Genomic DNA, 22,340 nt, shown 5'->3' on the forward strand with positions numbered 1-22,340 from the left:
TTGGATGCTGCTTTAAAGTACATTTCTGCAGCATCAGTAAAGATGTGATCAATACATGTTGATGATTTCATTCCTGTGCTGTTTGTAACTACCCTGGTAGGTTGACTGATAACCTGAACCAGGTTGCAGGCACTAGTTACAGTTTGAAGCTTTCTCTTGAGTGGGTAGCCTGATGTAAGCTAGTCAATATTTAAATCACCCAGATAATATACCTCTCTGTTGATATCAGATACCTTATCAAGCATTTCACATATGTTATCCAGATACTGACTGTTAGCACTTGGTGGTCTATAGCAGCTTCCCACCAGAATGGGCTTTAGGCGAGGCAGATGAACCTGTAGCCATATTACTTCAACATTATTTAACATGAGATCCTCTCTAAGCTTTACAGAAATGGGGTTCTAAATATTAACGGTCACAGCTCCAACTTTGGCATTTCCGTATTTTCTGTAGCTCTTATAACCATGTATTGCTACCACTGTATCATCTAAGTGAGTTTCAGAGATTGTCAGAATATGAATGTCATCTGTTACTAGCAAATGATTGATTTCATGAACCTTGTTTCTTCAGCTACATATGTTAACGTGGGCTATTTGTTGCACTTTTCTTGGATGCTTGATTGTTTTTATTGCTTTACTGGGAAGCTAAGCAGAGGTAGACATGCTCATGTTATTTATGTTAGTGCAGGGTGAGCTGCACACAGTGGACTTCCTACTAGGGCACACCGCCTCAGTGCTAACAGTATCACTCTGGTTCATAAGCACACGATTACTGCATACATAAGCTGTGGGATCAGCAGAGGCATTCAGGGCAGTAAGAGGGAAATAAATTAGGTTACTTACATTGTGTCTTCCAACGCCCCTGGGATAATGTACATTTGCTGTAGCATTATGACAACTATTCTCGAAGCCAGTTATGGAGGGCTAAAAGTCTGCTGAACCATTCAATGCCACGATTTAGGCAGCGAGACAGATATTATGGGCCATTTGTTGGTGTCAAGTAGTGGCCCAATCAGTTCTTTAAAATCAATTTTCAGCTGTTCTGAGCTGCCCTTCATAATGTCATTGAATCCCACGGGAACTATGATAGACTCAATTTCCTGACGCTGGTTTAAATTGTTTGGGAGCAGCTTATTGATGTCCTGTACTCATGCTATGGATAGCACAACGTGTTTGCTCCAGGGACTGAGACATTAAACTGCCCAATACAATGGCCGGAGAAGGGAATGGTGAAATCTGCACATTCCCACCCATCACACAATTCGGTGAGTATTTCACGAGCCCACGAGAGGCAGGATAGCGTACGTAACATGCGAGCTCAACTTTTTTTTTGTACAGAAATAAAATAAAATTGGAATGGCCGCTAGAGGCGATAACATCGTCAATGGGCAAGCACAAAAAATGATTTCAGATCCCTCCTTTGTACTTCACTAATTTTCAGTCACCCTTTTGGCCGTTGGCATTACAGACCTTTTGTTTCTGTGGGACAAGTAACTTCAGCTTTTGTCCTACTTGTCCGATGGACAAGTGGCTAAAAAAGTTAATGTCAAGCTCTTGACATATCCCCGTGTCAGTCAGAATACAGTGCACATCCCATCTAACATTTTCCCCTTGTAATCTCAAATAAGGGGACTTTGTCCCATCCCAGGCCAGAGCCAGGCGTGCTTTGTAGGAATTAGGATTAGGCCTGTGATTTAGAAACTATGTTACAATTTATGAATTTGCAATCTAATTTGATTTAATTATGTAATTTGATAATCAGGCTTGGTGGATGAGTCTGGTGACAGCTCAGACTACGAGCCATTGGTTAAGATGATCAGGAAGCCTCCAACAGACTGCCAGCTGAGCGAGAGAGTGAAGACACTGCTGAAATACACACACCTGGCGGATGTGACAATGAAGCAAATCTACAATAGAGTAAGAGGACATATATATATCCAGCGTGGTGCTGGATATGATATGTTAATGTTGGGGTGGTGCTGGATGTGATATGTTAATGTTGGGGTGGTGCTGGATATGATATGTTAATGTTGGGGTGGTGCTGGATATGATATGTTAATGTTGGGGTGGTGCTGGATGGATATATTAATGGTGGGGTGGTGCTGGATATGATATGTTAATGGTGGGGTGGTGCTGGATATGATATGTTAATGGTGGGGTGGTGCTGGATATAATATGTTAATGTTGGGGTGGTGCTGGATATGATATGTTAATGGTGGGGTGGTGCTGGATATGATATGTTAATGGTGGGGTGGTGCTGGATATGATATGTTAATGGTGGGGTGGTGCTGGAGGTGATATGTTAATGTTGGGGTGGTGCTGGAGGTGATATGTTAATGTTGGGGTGGTGCTGGACGTGATATGTTAATGTTGGGGTGGTGCTGGACGTGATATGTTAATGTTGGGGTGGTGCTGGAGATGATATGTTAATGGCGGGGTGGTGCTGGATGTGATATGTTAATGTTGGGGTGGTGCTGGATATGATATGTTTATGGTGAGGTGGTGCTGGAGATGATATGTTAATGGTGGGGTGGTGCTGGAGGTGATATGTTAATGGTGGGGTGGTGCTGGATATGATATGTTAATGGTGGGGTGGTGCTGGATATGATATGTTAATGGTGGGGTGGTGCTGGATATGATATGTTAATGGTGGGGTGGTGCTGGATATGATATGTTAATGGTGGGGTGGTGCTGGATATGATATGTTAATGATGGGGTGGTGCTGGATGTGATATGTTAATGTTGGGGTGGTGCTGGATATGATATGTTAATGTTGGGGTGGTGCTGGATATGATATGTTAATGGTGGGGTGGTGCTGGATATGATATGTTAATGGTGGGGTGGTGCTGGATATGATATGTTAATGGTGGGGTGGTGCTGGATATGATATGTTAATGTTGGGGTGGTGCTGGACGTGATATGTTAATGTTGGGGTGGTGCTGGAGGTGATATATTAATGTTGGGGTGGTGCTGGAGGTGATATGTTAATGGTGGGGTGGTGCTGGACGTGATATGTTAATGTTGGGGTGGTGCTGGATATGATATGTTAATGTTGGGGTGGTGCTGGATATGATATGTTAATGTTGGGGTGGTGCTGGATATGATATGTTAATGTTGGGGTGGTGCTGGATATGATATGTTAATGTTGGGGTGGTGCTGGAGATGATATGTTAATGGCGGGGTGGTGCTGGAGATGATATGTTAATGGTGGGGTGGTGCTGGAGATGATATGTTAATGGTGGAGTGGTGCTGGATATGATATGTTAATGGTGGGGTGGTGCTGGATATGATATGTTAATGGTGGGGTGGTGCTGGATGTGATATGTTAATGTTGGGGTGGTGCTGGACGTGATATGTTAATGTTGGGGTGGTGCTGGATATGATATGTTAATGTTGGGGTGGTGCTGGAGATGATATGTTAATGGTGGGGTGGTGCTGGAGATGATATGTTAATGTTGGGGTGGTGCTGGAGATGATATGTTAATGTTGGGGTGGTGCTGGATATGATATGTTAATGTTGGGGTGGTGCCGGAGATGATATGTTAATGGTGGGGTGGTGCCGGAGATGATATGTTAATGGTGGGGTGGTGCTGGAGATGATATGTTAATGGTGGGGTGGTGCTGGAGATGATATGTTAATGGTGGGGTGGTGCTGGAGATGATATGTTAATGTTGGGGTGGTGCTGGATATGATATGTTAATGTTGGGGTGGTGCTGGGTATGATATGTTAATGGTGGGGTGGTGCTGGATATGATATGTTAATGTTGGGGTGGTGCTGGATATGATATGTTAATGGTGGGGTGGTGCCGGATATGATATGTTAATGTTGGGTTGGCGCTGGAGATATGTTAATGGTGGGGTGGTGCTGGAGAGGATATGTTAATGTTGGGGTGGTGCTGGATATGATATGTTAATGGTGGGGTGGTGCTGGAGATATGTTAATGGTGGGGTGGTGCTGGAGATATGTTAATGGTGGGGTGGTGCTGGAGATGATGAATTTTATGTTGAAAAAGGGTGGAATTGTCCTAAAAATATTTTTGTGTAGATCATTATCTTCCATTGTGTGATCTCTCTTAGGTGTTTGAGATGTGCCCCCGGTATGACCTGTCTAACAAGAAGGACATCATCAAGCAGACAGTGAAAGAGGGGATTTCTTTACAACCCAGGGTTTTAATCAAGCCATATTCATAGCTTTGACAGATAACATTATAATCAATGATCTCAGGAAAACATAGTTGATATCGTGACAAAGACTCTGGGATTCCTGTATATGCCTTTCCTGGACCTTTCATTGATATTTTTTACATACATGTTCAGACTGTTTAAATACTATACAATTTCATACAATTTATTTGTTTTACTTGCCTAAGTTTTGTAAATCAAGTATTTATTGTAGTGTACTGATTTGGTTTATGGTGCTCCTCTACTGTACAGTGTACACACATTGCATTATTTATAAGCACTACCCAAATAAGATTTAGAGAAATCCCCACAGAGTGAATTTTCATTGTGATCCACAGAATGTTATAGATGTTTACTAATCAACTGGAAAAGACACCTTTCGAGACTCAATTTGGATTTGTTGTGGATAAGTACAGCAGATGAGACAAGGCAATTAGCTTGCCCAGCAGCCCTTCCCTTAGGCCCCACTGCTTGGAGTAATGCTCCTTTGCTCTCCCTTCATCTCCCCCTCCTCCCATAACAAGATGACGGACGCATTCTCTTCATGTCGTCAGACGCCATGTTCCCAATCTAAGAGCAAACTGACTCACTCTTCATTTGGATATGATAATACAAATGTTTAATGCTTAACTCATGTCCTCTTGACTAGGACGAAAGGCGGTTTCACCAAAAGAGCTGGCAGTACCTCTGGAGCACTTTCTGGCATGGCAAGCAGAGGTGGTATGCCTACTATAAAATGCATCGAATGTTGTCACCGCCAGCTAATTCAAAAGGAACAGGGAAGGCTGTCAATGATATCAGTGCATAACTACCATGAATGAGACAGAATGTCCATATAGGTTTTTCTCTTTTTGTGTGTGCTTTTCATATACATAGCCTTTGATTAAAATAGCCTCTAGCCTATAGATTCTCATTGACAGGAAATTCCTAAAGTTCCCAACAACTTTTAAAAGTTTTGACTTCATGCAAACTGCAAACTTGCACTCGAACGGTTTTCGTTGAAATGTTAGGTTTGCCAACAGCGTTTCATTGATTTCATTGACTGCTGAGTTTTCAGTTGACTTTTAAGGCCACTGACAGATGGAGGCTACATTTCAGTAATCACTGCAGCGGTCGCGTGCATAATGACTTCACAGCGGGGAGTTGCTCCATTTGATTTCATCCACTGTTACAATGTATCTGGTAGGCCTACCAGTAGCGGTGCGTGGGGAAGCCAGAAAAAAAGCCATATGACAAATTATGTGTTGTGATAGTTGCATTGTTTGCTCTATTACCTGTTAGTTCAAATGCCTTGCGACCGTGATATATAGGCCTAAGGCTGAGACAATAAGGAGACACAGTGGCAGAATAAATTCAACCACACCTATATTTCATCACAAAACCGTAGAGCAAACTCTGTCCAGTGAAGTCCACAAAGCATATTGCATGTAACAAACATGCATGTAACAAACAGTTACAAACAGTTACACCTACAGCATGGTCAAGTAAGTTAATGTTTCCGACATTTTCACAACTACTAAATAACTATTGATTTAGAACCACAGAGTTATCGCAAGTCCCAAAGAAAATAGGAGCTGCCTCCACTATTCCAGCACCATTTCAACTTCAACATTTCAACATCATCAAATCACCAATGCTTAATCTAATACAGTGACAACTAAAAGATACCGAAAACTATTTAGTCCAATTGACGTAAGCTACGCTGATCAAAAATATAAACACAACATGCAACAATTTCAAAGATTTTACTGGTTCATATAGGGAAATCTGTCAATTGAAATAAAGAAATAAGGCACTAATCTACAGATTTCACATGACTGGGCATACAGATACTTTTATAAAAAATAAGTAAGTATCTGGTGTGATCACCATTTGTCTCATGAAGCTCGACATATTCACATAGAGTTTTTTTTGGGGGGGGGGGGGCACTCTGTCCACAACACCATCAGCAAACCGCTCGCCTATTTGACACCATACACCATGTCTGCCATCTGCCTGTTACAGTTGATACTGGGATTCATCCATGAAGAGCACACTTCACCAGTGTGCCAGTGGCTATTGAAGGTGAGCATTTGCCTACTGAAGTCGGTTACGAAGTCGAACTGCAGTCAGGTCAAGACCCTGGTGAGGATGACGAGCATGCAGATGAGCTACTTGAGACGGTTTCTGACAGTTTGTGCAGAAATTATTCAGTTGTGCAAACCCACAGCTGTCCCGGTGTCTGGTCTCAGATGATCCCGCAGGTGAAGAAGCCGGATGTGGAGGTCCTGGGCTGGCGTGGTTATCCGTGGTCTGCGGTTGTGAGACCGGTTGGACGTACTGCCAAATTCTCAAAAAAACTTTTGGAGGTGACTTATGGTAACGAAATGAACATTCAATTATCTGGCAACAGCTCTGGTGGACATTACGGCAGTCAGAATGCCAATTGTACGTTACCTCAAAATTTGAGACATCTGTTGCATTGTGTTGTGTGACAAAACAGCACATTTTAGAGTGGCCTTTTATTGTCCCCAGAACAAGGTGCACCAGTGTAATGATCATGCTGTTTAATCAACTTCTTGATATGACACAGCTGTCAGGTGGATGGATTATCTTGACCAAAGAGAAATGCTCACTAACAGGGAGGTAAACATATTTGAGTGCAACATTTGAAAGAAATAATCTTTTTGTGCATATGGAACATTTCTGGGATCTTTTATTTCAGCTCATGAAACATGGGACCAACACTATATATGTTGTGTTTATATTTTTGTTCAGTGTAAATATGTGGCTGTCCATGGTTATGATTTCTCTCTCTGTGTGTGTGTGTGTGTGTGTGTGTGTGTGTGTGTGTGTGTGTGTGTGTGTGTGTGTGTGTGTGTGTGTGTGTGTGTGTGTGTGTGTGTGTGTGTGTGTGTGTGTGTGTGCATTCGTGCAAGTAGAAAAAAAACATGTTGACTCACCCTACTTGTAGAGAAACTTCAATGCCATCCTCCTCTCTTTCATGTTGACAAAACGGTCTATGACTCTGTCATACAGTACAAGTTGAGTCAGCTAGTTAAATTAACATCAGCCTTCTACATTTTGCTACATATTGAACTTCCATCCTACCAGGCCAGGGGCACAATGTATGAATTTATGGTTGGACCAGAATCGCCATTATAATCATTGGCCAGTACGGAGAATGAAGTGAAACCACAAGTCCAAATCCCTATCTCCATCCATGGCTAATTTAGGAAATATCCTATTTTAGCTAGCTAGCTATCCACCGGAGGACAACAACACAACAAGGTGCAACAATTCAAGTTGTTTCTGTCAATGATGTTTGGCTCTTGATGTGATTGGAGTGAAGCCAAACCCAAACTGTCTTCCCTTGACACTATTTTGGTGTTCCAGGACTGTTTATAGAGCTGAGCGCACTCATTTTAGCTCAATGCTGATTGGCTATTATTATACACTTTTTTATAAAGTGAGCCCAAATGCTCGCTGGCTTCCCTTGCATTCAATGCCATACTTATTTTGACCAGACAGCATCAGATATATGGCCTACACATGCAGAGACATATGCTTTCTCTGTTGAGATACATTCAGCCTCTTGCGAATTGAAGGGAAATTATGAAACGCAGTGAGACGAAAGATAAGTTTTTTATTTTTTTATTTTTTTTATTCGACATTTTTGGGTGGAAGCATGGCTTTCCTTGGCATCCATGAATACACGTCACTGCAGCCTTACATAGGGACACAGCGGTAAGTGGGGTCGACTTCGAAACGGTGGTTAGATCTAACAACTCCTTGTTTGTGCAGCTAGCACAGTACGTGTTCTGTCTGGCCACGATACTTGAGCAACAGGCCGTCACTTGGGCATTTATTATTCTGGAAATGGAACTAAAGTACCCTTAACTCGTTTTGAGATCACACCATTTGTCACAATGTCCGGTCATGATAGTGACATCAATATTGTAGAGGGATAAAACACTACCAAGGCTTGGCAATAACATTCAGTTGTGCATTCCCTGATGAAGGCACTCTTAGCTATTATCCTTGGACATAATTTGCACCTTGCAGAGACCGCATATAGCCCAAGCTATAGCAGGAGAATATTTAGGGAGACCCTTCTAAATAATAGGACCTGTATCTAGGCTACGTCCGACTTATATCTCAAATTAACTCTACGATAAACACTGAGGTCCCCCCAAGCACCTACTGCACGACGTCTCCCTACCCCTCAAAATGTCACTGTTAGTCTGGATCAATATCAGCTTCACGATCCTGGGGCAGCAGCAGTGGCAGTTTCATAGCGTCTAGTCTCCATAAATGTTTATTTGTGTTGTGGAGCGCCGGACGGAGTTGACTCACACCTCGGCCCTATAATGTAAAGAGGCCGCGGTCATGCCCCAGGGTCCGGGTCGCATCTGTCTAGGGTCTGCGTGGGATGCTCGCGCGGGATGCAGACTGATGTACTGATGTAGCCTAAAAATATAAATATTAAAAGTTACTTTGTTAACTTGGTCGAGACAAACCACAGACCCAGAGTACTTATCAATAAGGACTAGCAAGCAAAGAACTATCTGTCTGTAGTCTATTTGATGTTTAGGCGTAGGCCTTCTTTTTCAGTAAAAACTGGTTTAATTCGACCTCACACATTTTCATGACATTCATAGGCTAGGCCTACATAGGCTGTGTTTACACAGGCAACACAGATCTGTTTTTTTGCCCAATTATAGGCAAAATATCAGATCTGATAGGTCAAAAGACTAATGGCAAACATAGCAAACATAGACTAGTGGCAAACATAGAATTATCCTGCCTGTGTAAATGAAGCCTTAAACACCTGCAATGTCAGATAGTGAGACCTATGATGATTTTTTATCATGTATCATGCTGGTTGAAGCTATAACCACAAGAGGGCGAAATTGTTTCATAAACGATTCTTTGCTCAGACAAGTTGCACTACAAAGTTACTAGACCTACAGAGTCTTCAGAAACTGCACCACTTGACTTTTTCCACATTTTGTTGTTACAGCCTGAATTTAAAATGGATTATGTAGATTTTTCTGGTCACTGGCCATACACACAATACCACATAATTAGTTATTTTTTTACAAATTCATTAAAAATGGAAAGCTAAAATGTCAATAAGTATTGAGCCCTTTTGTTATGGCAAGCCTAAATAAGTTCAGGAGTAAAAATGTGCTTAATTAGTCAAAGAATACGTTGCATGGACTCACTCTGTGTGCAATAATAGTGTTTAACATGATTTTTGAATGACTACCTCATCTCTCTACCCCACTCATACAATGTTCTGTAAGGTCCCTCAGATGAGCAGTGAATTTTAAACACAGATTCAACCACAAACACCAAGGTGGTTTACCAATGCCTCGCAAAGAAGGGCACCTATTGGTAGAAGGGTACAAATAAAAAATACAGACATTGAATATCCCTTTGATCATGATGAAGTTATTCATTACACTTTGGATGGTGTATCAATACACCCAGTCTCTACAAAGATACTGGCGTCCTTCCTAACTCAGTTTCATGGAGAGGAAGAAAACCACTCAGGGATTTCACCATGAGGCCAGTGGTGACTTTAAAACAGTAACAGAGTTTAATGGCTGTGATCGGAGAAAACAGAGGATGGATCAACAACATTGTAGTTATTCCACAATACTAACCTAATAGACAGGGTGAAAAGATGGAAGCTTGTACAGAATACAAATATTCCAAAACACGCATCCTGTTTGCAACAAGGCACTAAAGTAATACTGCAAAAGAATTTGGCAAAGCAATTCACTTTTTGTCCTGAATACAAAGTTTTATTTTTGGGGCAAATCTAATCCAACACATTACTGAGTAGAACGCTCCATGTTTTCAAGCCTAGTGGGAGTTGCATCATGTTATGGATATGCTTGTTATCGTTAAGGACTGGGTAGTTTTTCAAGATAAAAAATAAACAGAATGAGCTAAGCCCAAGCAACATCCTAGAGGAAAACCTGGTTCAGTCTGCTTTCCACCAGACACTAGGAGATGAACTCTACCTACATGTAAATTGTTCTTAAAACTTCTTAAAGCATTGTTGGTTAATGGCTTGTAAGTAAGCATTTCACTGTAAGGTCAACACATGTTGTATTCGGCGCATGTGACAAATAAAATTTGATATGATTTGAATTCACCTTTCAGCAGGACAATAACCCAAAACACAAGGCCAAATCTGTACTGGAGTTGCTTACGAAGAAGACAGTGAATGTTCCTGAGTGACAAAGCTACAGATTTCACTTAAATCTACTTGAAAATCTATGGCAAGACCTGAAAATGGTTGTCTAGCAATGATCAACAACTAATTTGAAAGAGCTTGATTTACCCAGAAAGACTCACAGCTGCAATCGCTACCAAAGATGCTTCTACAATGTATTAACTCAGGGGTGAGAATACTTATGTAAATTAGATATTTCTGTATTTCATTTTCAATAAATTTGCAAAAATGTCTAAAAACATGTTTTCACTTTGTCAATATGGGGCATTGTGTGTAGATGGGTTAGAAAAAAAATAATATTTAATCCATTTTGATTTCAGGCTGTAACACAACAAATTGTGGAATAGGTCGAGGGGTATAAATACTTTCTGAAGGCACTATAAGAATGTTTAAAAAGATATTCGGCAAACACCAGAGGGCAGTCTGTTGCTTTAAAAAAGAAGGTTGGTTGGAGTCACTGTCCTTGGTGCTGAAGCTGTCCAACGCATGATGCTGTGTGCCACTTATTTGAATTTGTGGATACGTTTATTAATTCATTATTTTACCATTGACGCAGGCTATATTTTCCCATCAAGTCTATGTGAATTTATTTCTGATTGAGGGGGGTTGCAATAGGCCTACATTGCTCTCTGGCTCAACATACAGTACCAGTCAAAAGTTTGGACCCACCTACTCATTCACAGGTTTTTCTTTATTTTTACTATTTTCTACATTGGAGAAAAATAGTGAAGACATCAAAACTATAAAACAACACATATGGAATCATGTAACAAAAACATGTTAAACAAATCAAAATATATTTTATATTTGAGATTCTTAAAAGTAGCCACCCCTTTGCCTTGATGACAGCTTTGCAAACTCTTGGCATTCTCTCAACCAACTTCATGAGGAATGCTTTTCCAACAGTCTTGAAGGAGTTCCCACATATGCTGAGCAGTTGGTGGCTACTTTTCCTTCACTCTGAGGTCCAACTCATCCCAAACCATCTCAATTGGGTTGAGGTCGGGTGATTGTGGAGGTCAGGTCATCTGATGCAGCACTCCATCACTCTCCTTCTTTGTCAAATAGCCCTTACACAGCCTGGAGGTGTGTTTTGGGTCATTGTCCTGTTGAAAACAGTGCAAACTAGATGGGATGGCGTATCGCTGCAGAATGCTGTGGAGCCATGCTGGTTAAGTGTGCCTTGAATTCTAAATAAATCACAGACAGTGTCACCAGCAAAGCACCTTCACACCATCACACCTCCTCCTCCATGCTTCATGGTGAGAACCACACATGCAGAGATCATCCATTCACCTACTCTGTGTCTCACAAAGACATGGTGGTTGGAACCAAAAATCTAAATTTTGACTCTTCAGACCAAAGGACAGATTTTCACCGGTCTAATGTCCATTGCTCGTGTTTCTTGGCCCAAGCAAATCTCTTCTTATTGGTGTTCTTTAGTAGTGGTTTCTTTGCAACAATTCGACCATGAAGGCCTGATTCACACAGTCTCCTCTGAACAGTTGATGTTGAGATGTGTCTGTTACTTGAATTCTGTGAAGCATTTATTTGGGCTGCAATCTGAGGTGCAGTTAACTCTAATGAACTTATCCTCTGCAGCAGAGGTATCTCTGGGTCTTCCTTTCCTGTGGTGGTCCTCATGAGAGCCAGTTTCATCATAGCACTTGATGGTTTTTGTGACGCCCTTGAAGAAACTTTCAAAGTTCTTAACATTTCCGGATTGACTGACCTTCATGTCTTAAAATAATGATGGACTGTTGTTTTTCTTTGCTTATCTGAGCTGTTCTTGCCATAAAATGGACTTGGTCCTTTACCAAATAGGGCTATCTTCTGTGTACCACCCCTACCTTGTCACAACACAACTGATTGGCTCAAATGCATTAAGGCAAGAAATTCCACATATTAACTTTTAACAAGGCGGACCTGTTAATTGAAATTCATTCCAGGTGACTACCTCGTGAAGCTCGTTGAGAGAATGCCAAGAGTGTGCAAAGCTGTCATCAAGGCAAAGGGTGGCTACAAATATAAAATATATTTTGATTTGTTTCACAATTTATTGGTTAACACATGATTCTACATGTGTTATTTCATAGTTGTGATGTCTTCACTATTATTCTACAATGTAGAACATAGTAAAAATAAAGAAAAACATTGGAATGAGTAGGTGTGCCCAAACTTTTGACTGGTACTGTAAGGGACTCAGGTTGTCTTGACTGATAGGCATATTTGGATATGGTTGAGTGGGACAGTCAGTGACTTATAATGTTATTTTAGTGCATTTTCACACGGTTCTGTCTGGCCTATGGTCACGCTTGTCATTGTGCTCAGGTAACATCTGCTATAGCCTTCAGTATCTTAAATTCCATTCAGTGGTGGAAAAAGTACCCAATTGTCATTCTTGAGTAAAAGTAAAGATAACTTAATTGAAAATGACTCAAGTAAAAGTGAATGTCACCCAGTAAATTACTAATTGAGTAGAAGTCTAAAGGTATTTGGTTTTAAATATACTTAAGTATTGAAGGTATAAGAATAAATCATTTCAAATTCCTCATACTAAGCAAACCAGACGGCACCATTTAAAAAAACATTTTTACGGATACCCAGGGGCACACTCCAACACTCAGATATAATTTACAGACGAAGCATTTGTGTTTAGTGAGTCTGTCAGATCAGAGGCAGTGGAGATGACCAGGGATGTTCTCTTGATAAGTGCATGAATTTGACCATTTTCATGCCCTGCTAGGCATTACAAACGTAACGAGTACTTTTGGGTGTCAGGGAAAATGTATGGAGTAAAAAGTACATTATTTTCTTTATGCGTCTAGTGGGGTAAAAGTAAACGTTGTCAAAAATATAAATAGTGAAGTATAGATACCCCCAAAAAACGACAAGTAGTACTTTACAGTATTTTTTACATAAGTACTTTACATCACTGATCCCATTGACTGTTCTCGGTAGGCTATCAAATAGGGTTTTGACTATGTGGTATATCGCTACGACCAGAAGTGACTTTTTCATAGCAGATTAGGAAAATTAGAATAGTATGTTAGGATAATTAGGTTAAGGTTAGGAAAAGGGTACGGGTTAGCTAAAATGCTCTCCTAACCTGCAACGAAAAGTAACTTCCGGTCGTTGCTAGTCACAACCACCAAAGAGGTAGGCAGGCTACAACAGTAGGCTAACGCCGTGTGTCAACCATTCCTAATAAGTGTTCTCGCTCTCTCTTTCTCTCTCTCAGACACACACATAATTATGCGCGGTCTCCATATTCACACTCCACGGGGTGCGTATCAGGGAGACATGTCCTAGTACACGTTCCGATTGTTTACTGATTAAACGCCTTCTGCTACTGGCTCCCCGCGTGCCCACGGAACAAGCCCCTTTCTAGCTTCGTGAAGTCCTTGTTAGTTCTAATTATTTTTCCAAACGCTGTTTGATATTATGTACAGTTCTTCCTCTGCTGTCGCCCAAACCCATTTGGGCACAGAAATGACCCAACTCTAAACCAAGCACCCCTCCAAAAATGGCAGAACTTTCGCATTTGCAAAATACCAGTTGACTTTTACCAATTAACTAAATCTACCTCTTCTGCTTTACCAGTTAAGGTATTCAACTTCAAATATAGGTGGGAAGCCCAGATTTTTCGATCCTTGAGGTGCTTCCTTAAAAGGTTACTACTTCGATTTAAGTCAGACTGCAACCAGCAGGCATTTCTGGCATCCATCCAGTGCCCTCCGCTTTTAAAGGTCAGATAGTGTGGATCAAAATGTACAATGTATAGCCTATAGGTGGATTAGCTAGGGTGGACCACGATGATGGTCTCTCAACCCTTAATAGAAAAAATTACATTTGATTGATGATTCCTCCATTGCCTGGTCAACCATTTACAAAAACATTGGGGTATTCTCAATGTGTGTTTTTGTGAATGTGTTTCTGCTGTGAGACGGGTCCCGTTGTGGCATGGGGTAATGGCAGGGTCACAATTCTGTAGACAAATACCATTTATCTTACCTGTCTAGGCGGCTCGCGGACCGCTCAACTCTCCAATGCGGCACCACTGTTTGAGGCTGATTAACCCTCGTGTGAAGAATGATACGATTGTCTATTGTCTAAGAATAAGTGACATGTAGTGGGGTTTTAAACGTTCAGCGTTTTGCCCTATTAAGGCTGCAGCTTTTATGACCCGGTTTATGAAATGTGGTGAGAAACTGTCAGAGCGAGAGAAGAAGAAGAGGAGGGGTGGGGGGCTCTCGTGCTCTCACTGGAGGAGCGAGAAAAAAACGTCCGTTCGAGCGATACAAACTCAACTATCAAAGCCAAGGACCGCGCTGCACAGAAGACCGAGCAAGACACGCGATATGTCTCGCGGATTCAGGTACGTCCCAAGTTTTTCTACCAAATTATTTTATGAAAGAAGAGATGTACAGGTTAGGGCAGGTGTCGGTTTTGATATGCTCGTGACAAGGACAGCTAAAGTGTAAGGACTATGTATCGGCTTCTCTCCTGTTCGATAATGAAATATCATTGAATGTTTGGAATCAGGCCACTGAGGTTTGTGAGCAATGAATTCGGGCAGATGAGGTTGAAAAATATTGCATGCTGCGCGTTGGATCGTACAGAGCATGATATATGGCTTATATACCTAGAGACAGCGTGGAAATCTGATGTATGTTCAAATATAATTTCACACCACTCAGTGCAACGATGTTCCATGTCATCAGACTGGGTATCAAGGATTTGTTCAGTAGTGACTAATGAAGGGAATATAAATTAACATTGATTGGTTTAGGAACTCAATTAGATACTTTCTAAACCGTGGAAATACCAGCACATAGCTTCACTAGGCAGTAGCCTACATCAGCAGCACCTGTACGAAGCCGTTTCTTCAATTATCGTATGAGTTCGTTAGTGCGCTGTCCATTGTGCTGAAATGGCCTTCTCTGCAACTCGGTTTGTCAATGGACGGAGGGAGCGATGCCATATGCTCTTATGGGGAAATGGGGGGAAACGATGATAAACTGTCTCGAATTTTAAGTATGCTATAATTTATGTTACCTGTCTGCGACAATCGAACGACAAAAAAAATTGACTTCAGTGTTATTCTCAATGAACGTGTAAAGATAATTGCCCCCTGTGGGATAAATAAAGTATATTGAATTTAATCGAATTCTTGTTTTATGTTCTGCAGTTCATGTTTGCAAAGGGATACTGAATTAGCCTTATTTCTAGTAGGCATGTTGTGTTTGGGCTATGAACCTAGTCAATTTAATAAGAATATGCTCGTGTTTATTGCGAGGGACACCATTATTTTCAAACCCATGTAATTTAGAGACTATATGATAACTGTAAGACGTTGCATATCTGTTGCTGCCTTCACAATCTTGCTTGATCTTTTATGATCTCTCTCCAGGTCTGTTTGGATATGCTCAGGGCGCTGTGTTTCCAAACTATGGTCACTGGGTTAAACGTGGATATACTGAGAGACAGTCAACGTTTCTGCTCAACTGCCCGGAGCGAATAGTATGCCCGTACAGCTGGCACCGCTCACGCGATGTGGAATATGGCACGTGTAAATATGGGTTTCCTCGCGATCCTGTGTCTTCCGACGCTGTTCTTCGACGTCCTCGTGCTGTCCCACAAAAGCAACATCTATGAGAGGTCGGCAGTCCCGCGAGCCGCACCCCGCTCCGTGGCCCGGATGGATGGAGATGTGATAATCGGTGCCCTCTTCTCCGTCCACCACCAGCCGTCTGCTGAAAAAGTGGCTGACCGAAAGTGTGGGGATGTTCGGGAGCAGTACGGCATCCAGCGGGTAGAGGCCATGTTCCACACCCTGGACAGAATCAATGCCGACCCCTTCCTGCTCCCCAACATCAGCCTGGGCTGTGAGATCCGGGACTCCTGCTGGCACTCCTCCGTGGCCCTGGAGCAGAGCATTGAGTTCATCCGGGATTCCCTCATCTCGATCCGGGATGACAAGGACGGCTCCAAGTGGTGCATAGACGGCACGCCGTCCAACCAACCCCCGCCCTCCAAGAAGCCTATTGCGGGGGTGATTGGGCCGGGTTCCAGCTCCGTTGCCATCCAGGTACAGAACCTCCTACAGCTCTTCAACATTCCCCAGATTGCTTACTCAGCGACCAGTATCGATCTGAGCGACAAGACTCTGTTTAAGTACTTCCTGCGGGTCGTGCCCTCTGACACGCTCCAGGCCCGGGCCATGCTGGACATAGTCAAACGCTACAACTGGACCTACGTGTCTGCGGTACACACGGAGGGTGAGTCACTCAACCCACTCAACACAGGGGTCCTGAAAGCTGTGTGTGGGGTAGGATAGGATTAGGCCCAGTAGGCATAGGAGGACTGGCTCGGCTTTGGAGAGGGTTTTTACATGCTGTCAAGTTGATTTTGTCTCGTATGTGTTTGGGTTTGAGATAAGAAATCAATGCTTAAGATAAATATGCCTAGCTATAGAGGTGGTGGATAAATTGTTAATGTGGTTTGTACACAGATAAGTACTTGCTAGCAAGTATGTGTGTCCTCCTCCCTGTCCTCCTCCCTATGGGTGTGCTCCTATGTGCAATATTGCATTGGAGGGAAACTTGCTGTGTAATGGAATTCCCTCTCTCCAGACAGAACTATACATCTGGTGCAGTATAAGTATTCACACACCACAGGCAAAGTCGGTTCTTTAGCCGTTCATCACACCCACACCCCAGCAACACATCCAATCTCTCAAGCCACAATTCAGTAAAATTGTTGTCAATGTTATCAGAATGGAAATGCATTTTGGTGTTTATTTGTATCTATTTATATTAAAAGGGAATTAGATGGGATGCTAGATGTTCTGTCTCCCAGGATGTTACATTTGATGCTAATTCTATTCCATTAGAAAATAACAGGCATGCTCTATCGTCTTAATTATTCCTAAGCATGTCTTAATTAATCAATCAGCCTATCCATATTCAACAGGGGCACTAATGGACTGTTTCCCCTCTGCTCTGTGCGGTGTATCCTACTATCAGGCTGGGGTTACAGGTGGTGGAACCACATCATTAAATAGTCATTTAAAGTATCTCTGGGCGGAATCATATAAATAGAATCCCGCTGGTCCATCCATACTAGTAATTCTAATTCTATGTGTGTAACTAATACATCCAAAATTCCCCCGTTATGTGTATTGATAGAAATCAACTCCCATCTGTATTATTGCTATTCAGATGTAGCGGAATTACTGTGTTGAGTGTGTTTCCATCATATCTAACCCCTGGTTGGGAGGGATGTGTAGTCTAAGCACAGCTTGCAAAGGGGTTCTGGCAATGCCCCTCAATACCTGAAATACCAGCACATCAATACAGCAGCCCACATAGCTTCTCAGCAGCACCTGTCTGAAGGTGTTATCGGCTGTGTGTGAGTGCGCTGTCCAGGGTGCTGAACTTGTTAATATACCAGTAGAGTACTCCACAATGCAAACACACACCATGTAACTCAATCACATAAAACTCTTTAACCAGTTTACCACTATTGTAAGTGGAAGAGGGTAGAATGAGATGTGGAGATAGCTAAACTGTAGTTACTACAAGTAAATCTCTGCCATTAGCAATTAGCCAAGGCTCCTCAGCGTAAACCTCAATGAAATGTACCTAATGATGAGAGTAGGTAATGATTGACAGGCGGAGTGTATGGCCACTAAGGAATTCTGGGAGTTGTTAGAGGGATATGTGATAGACAGTCCCTAAAGGGAGGGTCGAACTTTGGATCAGCTTGTAAAGGTGGAACCTAGAAACCAGTTAGTCTGGAAAACCAGACTCTAGGCAACACAGTGACTAAGGTCTGGTTTCAATGATGGACTCTTTTGCATAGAGGAACTACGTCACTGCCTACGTTACTACTTTATCTGCTTGAATAAAATACAAAATAGTCGCTAGCAAGATGGAGATCACAGAGGTTATTTTTAATGAATGCTTTTCACAAGTGGCTAGTATGCATCAACTATCTTAACCAAAACCACTATAAAGGTTGTGCCTGAAAACGTCGCTTTTGAATCATGACGTTCTGGCATGTCTGCATCGTGATTTGTCTGGAGATTCCTCAGAAGGTTTTTATTCCCCTTATTGGCGTAGCATTGAGGCAGTGACGTAGTTCCTCTATGCCAAAAGAGTCCATCATTGAAACCAGACCTTAGTTACTGTGTTACCTAGGGTCTGGTTTTTCAAGACTAGAAACCTGTAGGGGAGTCACAAAGTTCACAGGTCACGGTCAGGTTGAGGGGCAGGGAGGGCCAGAAGAGAGTGGAGGTGAAGTGCCATGAGGCTCAGCTAGGGGGTGCCAGGTATCTGACTGTCACCAGACCCGGTAGGTAGCAGTCCACTGGGAACAAAGATAGGAGTGTTGGCATAATAAGGGTGTTTGTTGTATGTGAAGGAAAACAGTGGAGGATAACAGTATGTGTAGTAGCCACAGTCAGAGTACAGGGCCACTGTTTTGATCTCCTACAAGGACGATTTTGCCCAATGTGATGGCCACGACATTGGATTCATTGGATCTAACTAAACACATCTCTTCAGTTTGAACTATAGGCCTACTTGCCTATTTGATGTTTAGAATATTAAGTGTATTGGGTAAATGGTGTTTCTGCACTTTGGGAATGCTTTTGGATTGGTTAAAAGTGTGGTATCTGCAGTGAGATGAAAATTGAGTGAATGTGTTAATTGATATGAAAAATTTGACTGAAATACAACACTGAAATCCTTACATTGAAATGCTATGAATCTAAGGGGTTTATAATTGATCAACCATTATGTGAATTCACCTGTTCAGATAGAACTGCTATACTGGCAAACTAACAATTGGGGCCTAGTCTATAATATCATGCCAGAGTAATGCATTAGTGTGCTGCCAATTCAGCCCTTTCTCATTTTTCAGAATAAGACAGGTGTGTATGAGGACAATGATTGTGTAAACAAAGGCACTGCATTAACATTGCAGACACATCTTTGATTGAAGCCAGCACTTTGAATATACATAATCCTCTATGCAGCATCCTCTATGCAGCATCCTCTATGCAGCATCCTCTATGCAGCATCCTCTATGCAGCATCCTCTATGCACTACTAGGACTATGTCCCAAATGGCACCCTTCATCTACAGTGCACTTATTTTGGCCAGAGCTTCATCAGCTCTGGTCAAAAGCAGTGCACTACGTAGGGAACATGATGCCATTTCAGACACAGTATATGTATGTAAAATAAGACAGCATTGCAAAAGCTTGTACAACTGATTAGGATGTTATCATGGGAAAATGTAGCGCAGTCCTCTCCACCCCATTCAGCATCCCTGATTGCAATCAGTAGGCACTAGACTATCTGGCTATATCAGAAGATGGATCAGGACAGCAGCACAGTCACAATACACTCACGGCCTGACGACTCAAAGTCATCAGACTACCACAGTTGTTAGTATGGCTGAATCCAGTCACTATCAGCCTGGAGGGACTTGAGCATTTTCTGTTCCAAAATGGTGACTCCTCGTTGGCCATTTTGTGTCTGCAGTGGTGACTTACCCCTCTGTTTCTCTCTGAACCCTAGGAAACTATGGGGAGAGTGGCATGGAGGCCTTCAAGGAGCTGGCCACCCAGGAGGGTTTGTGCATCGCCCACTCTGACAAGATCTACAGCAACGCTGGGGAGAAGCACTTTGACCGCCTGCTTAAGAAGCTCCGTGATCGTTTGCCCAAGGCTCGCGTGGTGGTGTGTTTCTGTGAGGGAATGACTGTACGCGGCCTCCTAATGGCCATGAGACGTCTGGGTGTGGCTGGAGGAGAGTTCCTCCTCATTGGCAGGTAAGGCACAAGCCTTTAAGGCACTGATTTCTGGGTAGTTTTGGGCAAAGGGGGGCTTTACATTTACATTACATTTAAGTCATTTAGCAGATGCTCTTATCCAGAGCGACTTACAAATTGGAAAGTTCATACATATTCATCCTGGTCCCCCTGTGGGAATTGAACCCTGGTCCCCCCGTGGGAATTGAACCCACAACCCTGGCGTTGCAAGCGCCATGCTCTACCAACTGAGCCACACGGGACCACCGTGTGGTCGCCTGCTTCCAGACACGCATGTCACCAAGGCAACTAAATCAAACCAAAGTTTATTTGTCACGTGCGCCGAATACCTTACAGTGAAATGCTTACTTACAGGGTCTAACCAATAGTGCAAAAAAGATATTAGGTGAACAATAGGTAAGTAAAGAAATAAAAACAACAGTAAAATGACAGTGAAAAATAACAGTAGCGAGGATATATACAGTAGCGAGGCTACAACAGTAGCGAGGCTACATACAGACACCGGTTAGTCGGGCTGATTGTGGTAGTATGTACATGTAGATATGGTTAAAGTGACTATGCATATATGATAAACAGAGAGTAGCAGTAGCGTAAAAGAGGGGTTGGCGGTTGGTGGGTGGCGGGACACAATGCAGATAGCCCGGTTAGCCAATATGCGGGGGCACTGGTTGGTCGGGCCAATTGAGGTAGTATGTACATGAATGTATAGTTAAAGTGACTATGCATATATGATAAACAGAGAGTAGCAGCAGCGTAAAAGAGGGGTTGGGGGGGCACACAATGCAAATAGCCCGGGTAGCCATTTTATTACCTGTTCAGCAGTCTTATGGCTTGGGGGTAAAAACTGTTGAGAAGCCTTTTTGTCCAAGACTTGGCACTCTGGTACTGCTTGCCATGCGGTAGTAGAGAGAACAGTCTATGACTGGGGTGGCTGGGGTCTGACAATTTTTAGGGCCTTCCTCTGACACCGCCTGGTATAGAGGTCCTGGATGGCAGGCAGCTTAGCCCCAGTGATGTACTGGGCCGTACGCACTACCCTCTGTAGTGCCTTGCGGTCGGAGACCGAGCAATTGCCGTACCAGGCAGTGATGCAACCAGTCAGGATGCTCTCGATGTTGCAGCTGTAGAACCTTTTGAGGATCTCAGGACCCATGCCACATCTTTTTAGTTTCCTGAGGGGGAATAGGCTTTGTCGTACCCTCTTCACGACTGTCTTGGTGTGTTTGGACCATTCTAGTTTGTTGGTGATGTGGACACCAAGGAACTTGAAGCTCTCAACCTGCTCCACTACAGCCCCGTCGATGAGAATGGGGGCGTGCTCGGTCCTCCTTTTCCTGTAGTCCACACTCATCTCCTTAATCTTGGTTACGTTGAGGGATAGGTTGCTATTCTGGCACCACCCGGCCAGTTCTCTGACCTTCTCCCTATAGGCTGTCTCATCGTTGTCGGTGATCAGGCCTACCATTGTTGTGTCGTCTGCAAACTTGATGGAGTTGGAGTTGTGCCTGACCATGCAGTCGTGGGTGAACAGGGAGTACAGAACGGGACTGAGCATGCACCCCCTGAGAGGCCCCTGTGTTGAGGGTCAGCATGGCAGATATGTTGCTACCTACCCTTATCACCTGGGGGTGGCCCGTCAGGAAGTCCAGGATCCAGTTGCAGAGGGAGGTGTTTAGTCCCAGGATCCTTAGCTTAGTGATGAGCTTTGAGGGCACTATGGTGTTGAACGCTGAGCTGTAGTCAATGAATAGCATTCTCACGTAGGTGTTCCTTTTGTCCAGGTGGGAAAGGGCAGTGTGGAGTGCAATAGAGATTGCATCATCTGTGGATCTGTTTGGGCGGTATGCAAATTGGAGTGGAATTAAACCAAGTGGAACCAAGTGGAATTAAAGCAGATACCACTAGTGTCAGTGAGAAATGTTTACCAGTAATTAATAATTTGTATCTGTTAAAGACACAAAACTGGAGAAGAAGCGCTGTCTCCTCATATGTTGTTTCAATGTGTAGCTTTTGGAGACCTTAAGAATTGGCAAGGGCATTGTAGGATATATCCACTACATAAAACATTCCACAGACTACGAGGAACT

The 22,340-nt window shown here is 42.8% G+C and overlaps 2 protein-coding genes across 2 annotated transcripts in view; both read left to right on the top strand.

Moving 5' to 3' along the window:
- Positions 1 to 699: 699 nt before the first annotated feature.
- On the top strand, positions 700 to 4,572 carry LOC120019142 (protein DEK-like). The gene is made up of 3 exons (XM_038962419.1): positions 700 to 1,264; positions 1,762 to 1,916; positions 4,078 to 4,572. The coding sequence occupies exons 1-3, from the start codon at positions 1,210 to 1,212 to the stop codon at positions 4,189 to 4,191; spliced, it is 324 nt and encodes a 107-aa protein (XP_038818347.1). The 5' UTR covers positions 700 to 1,209; the 3' UTR covers positions 4,192 to 4,572.
- Positions 4,573 to 15,989: 11,417 nt separating this feature from the next.
- LOC120019327 (metabotropic glutamate receptor 1-like) overlaps positions 15,990 to 22,340 on the top strand; it is a 36,671-nt gene continuing 30,320 nt past the window's right edge. Inside the window, exons 1-2 of the mRNA XM_038962623.1 lie at positions 15,990 to 16,692; positions 20,001 to 20,253. Of these exons, the coding sequence (XP_038818551.1) occupies positions 15,990 to 16,692; positions 20,001 to 20,253 (956 nt within the window). The remainder of the gene's footprint in view (positions 16,693 to 20,000; positions 20,254 to 22,340) is intronic.

Source organism: Salvelinus namaycush, chromosome 24, assembly GCF_016432855.1.
Source record: "Salvelinus namaycush isolate Seneca chromosome 24, SaNama_1.0, whole genome shotgun sequence".
NCBI lineage: Eukaryota > Metazoa > Chordata > Actinopteri > Salmoniformes > Salmonidae > Salvelinus > Salvelinus namaycush.

Bases quoted from the DNA above. Each gene is read 5' to 3' on its own strand.
- LOC120019142 (XM_038962419.1), top strand. From the start codon at position 1,210: ATGGCCGGAGAAGGGAATGGTGAAATCTGCACATTCCCACCCATCACA. The intron at 1,265-1,761 runs GTGAGTATTTCA...TTTGATAATCAG, and splicing joins CCCACCCATCACACAATTCG to GCTTGGTGGATGAGTCTGGT. The intron at 1,917-4,077 runs GTAAGAGGACAT...GATCTCTCTTAG, and splicing joins TGAAGCAAATCTACAATAGA to GTGTTTGAGATGTGCCCCCG.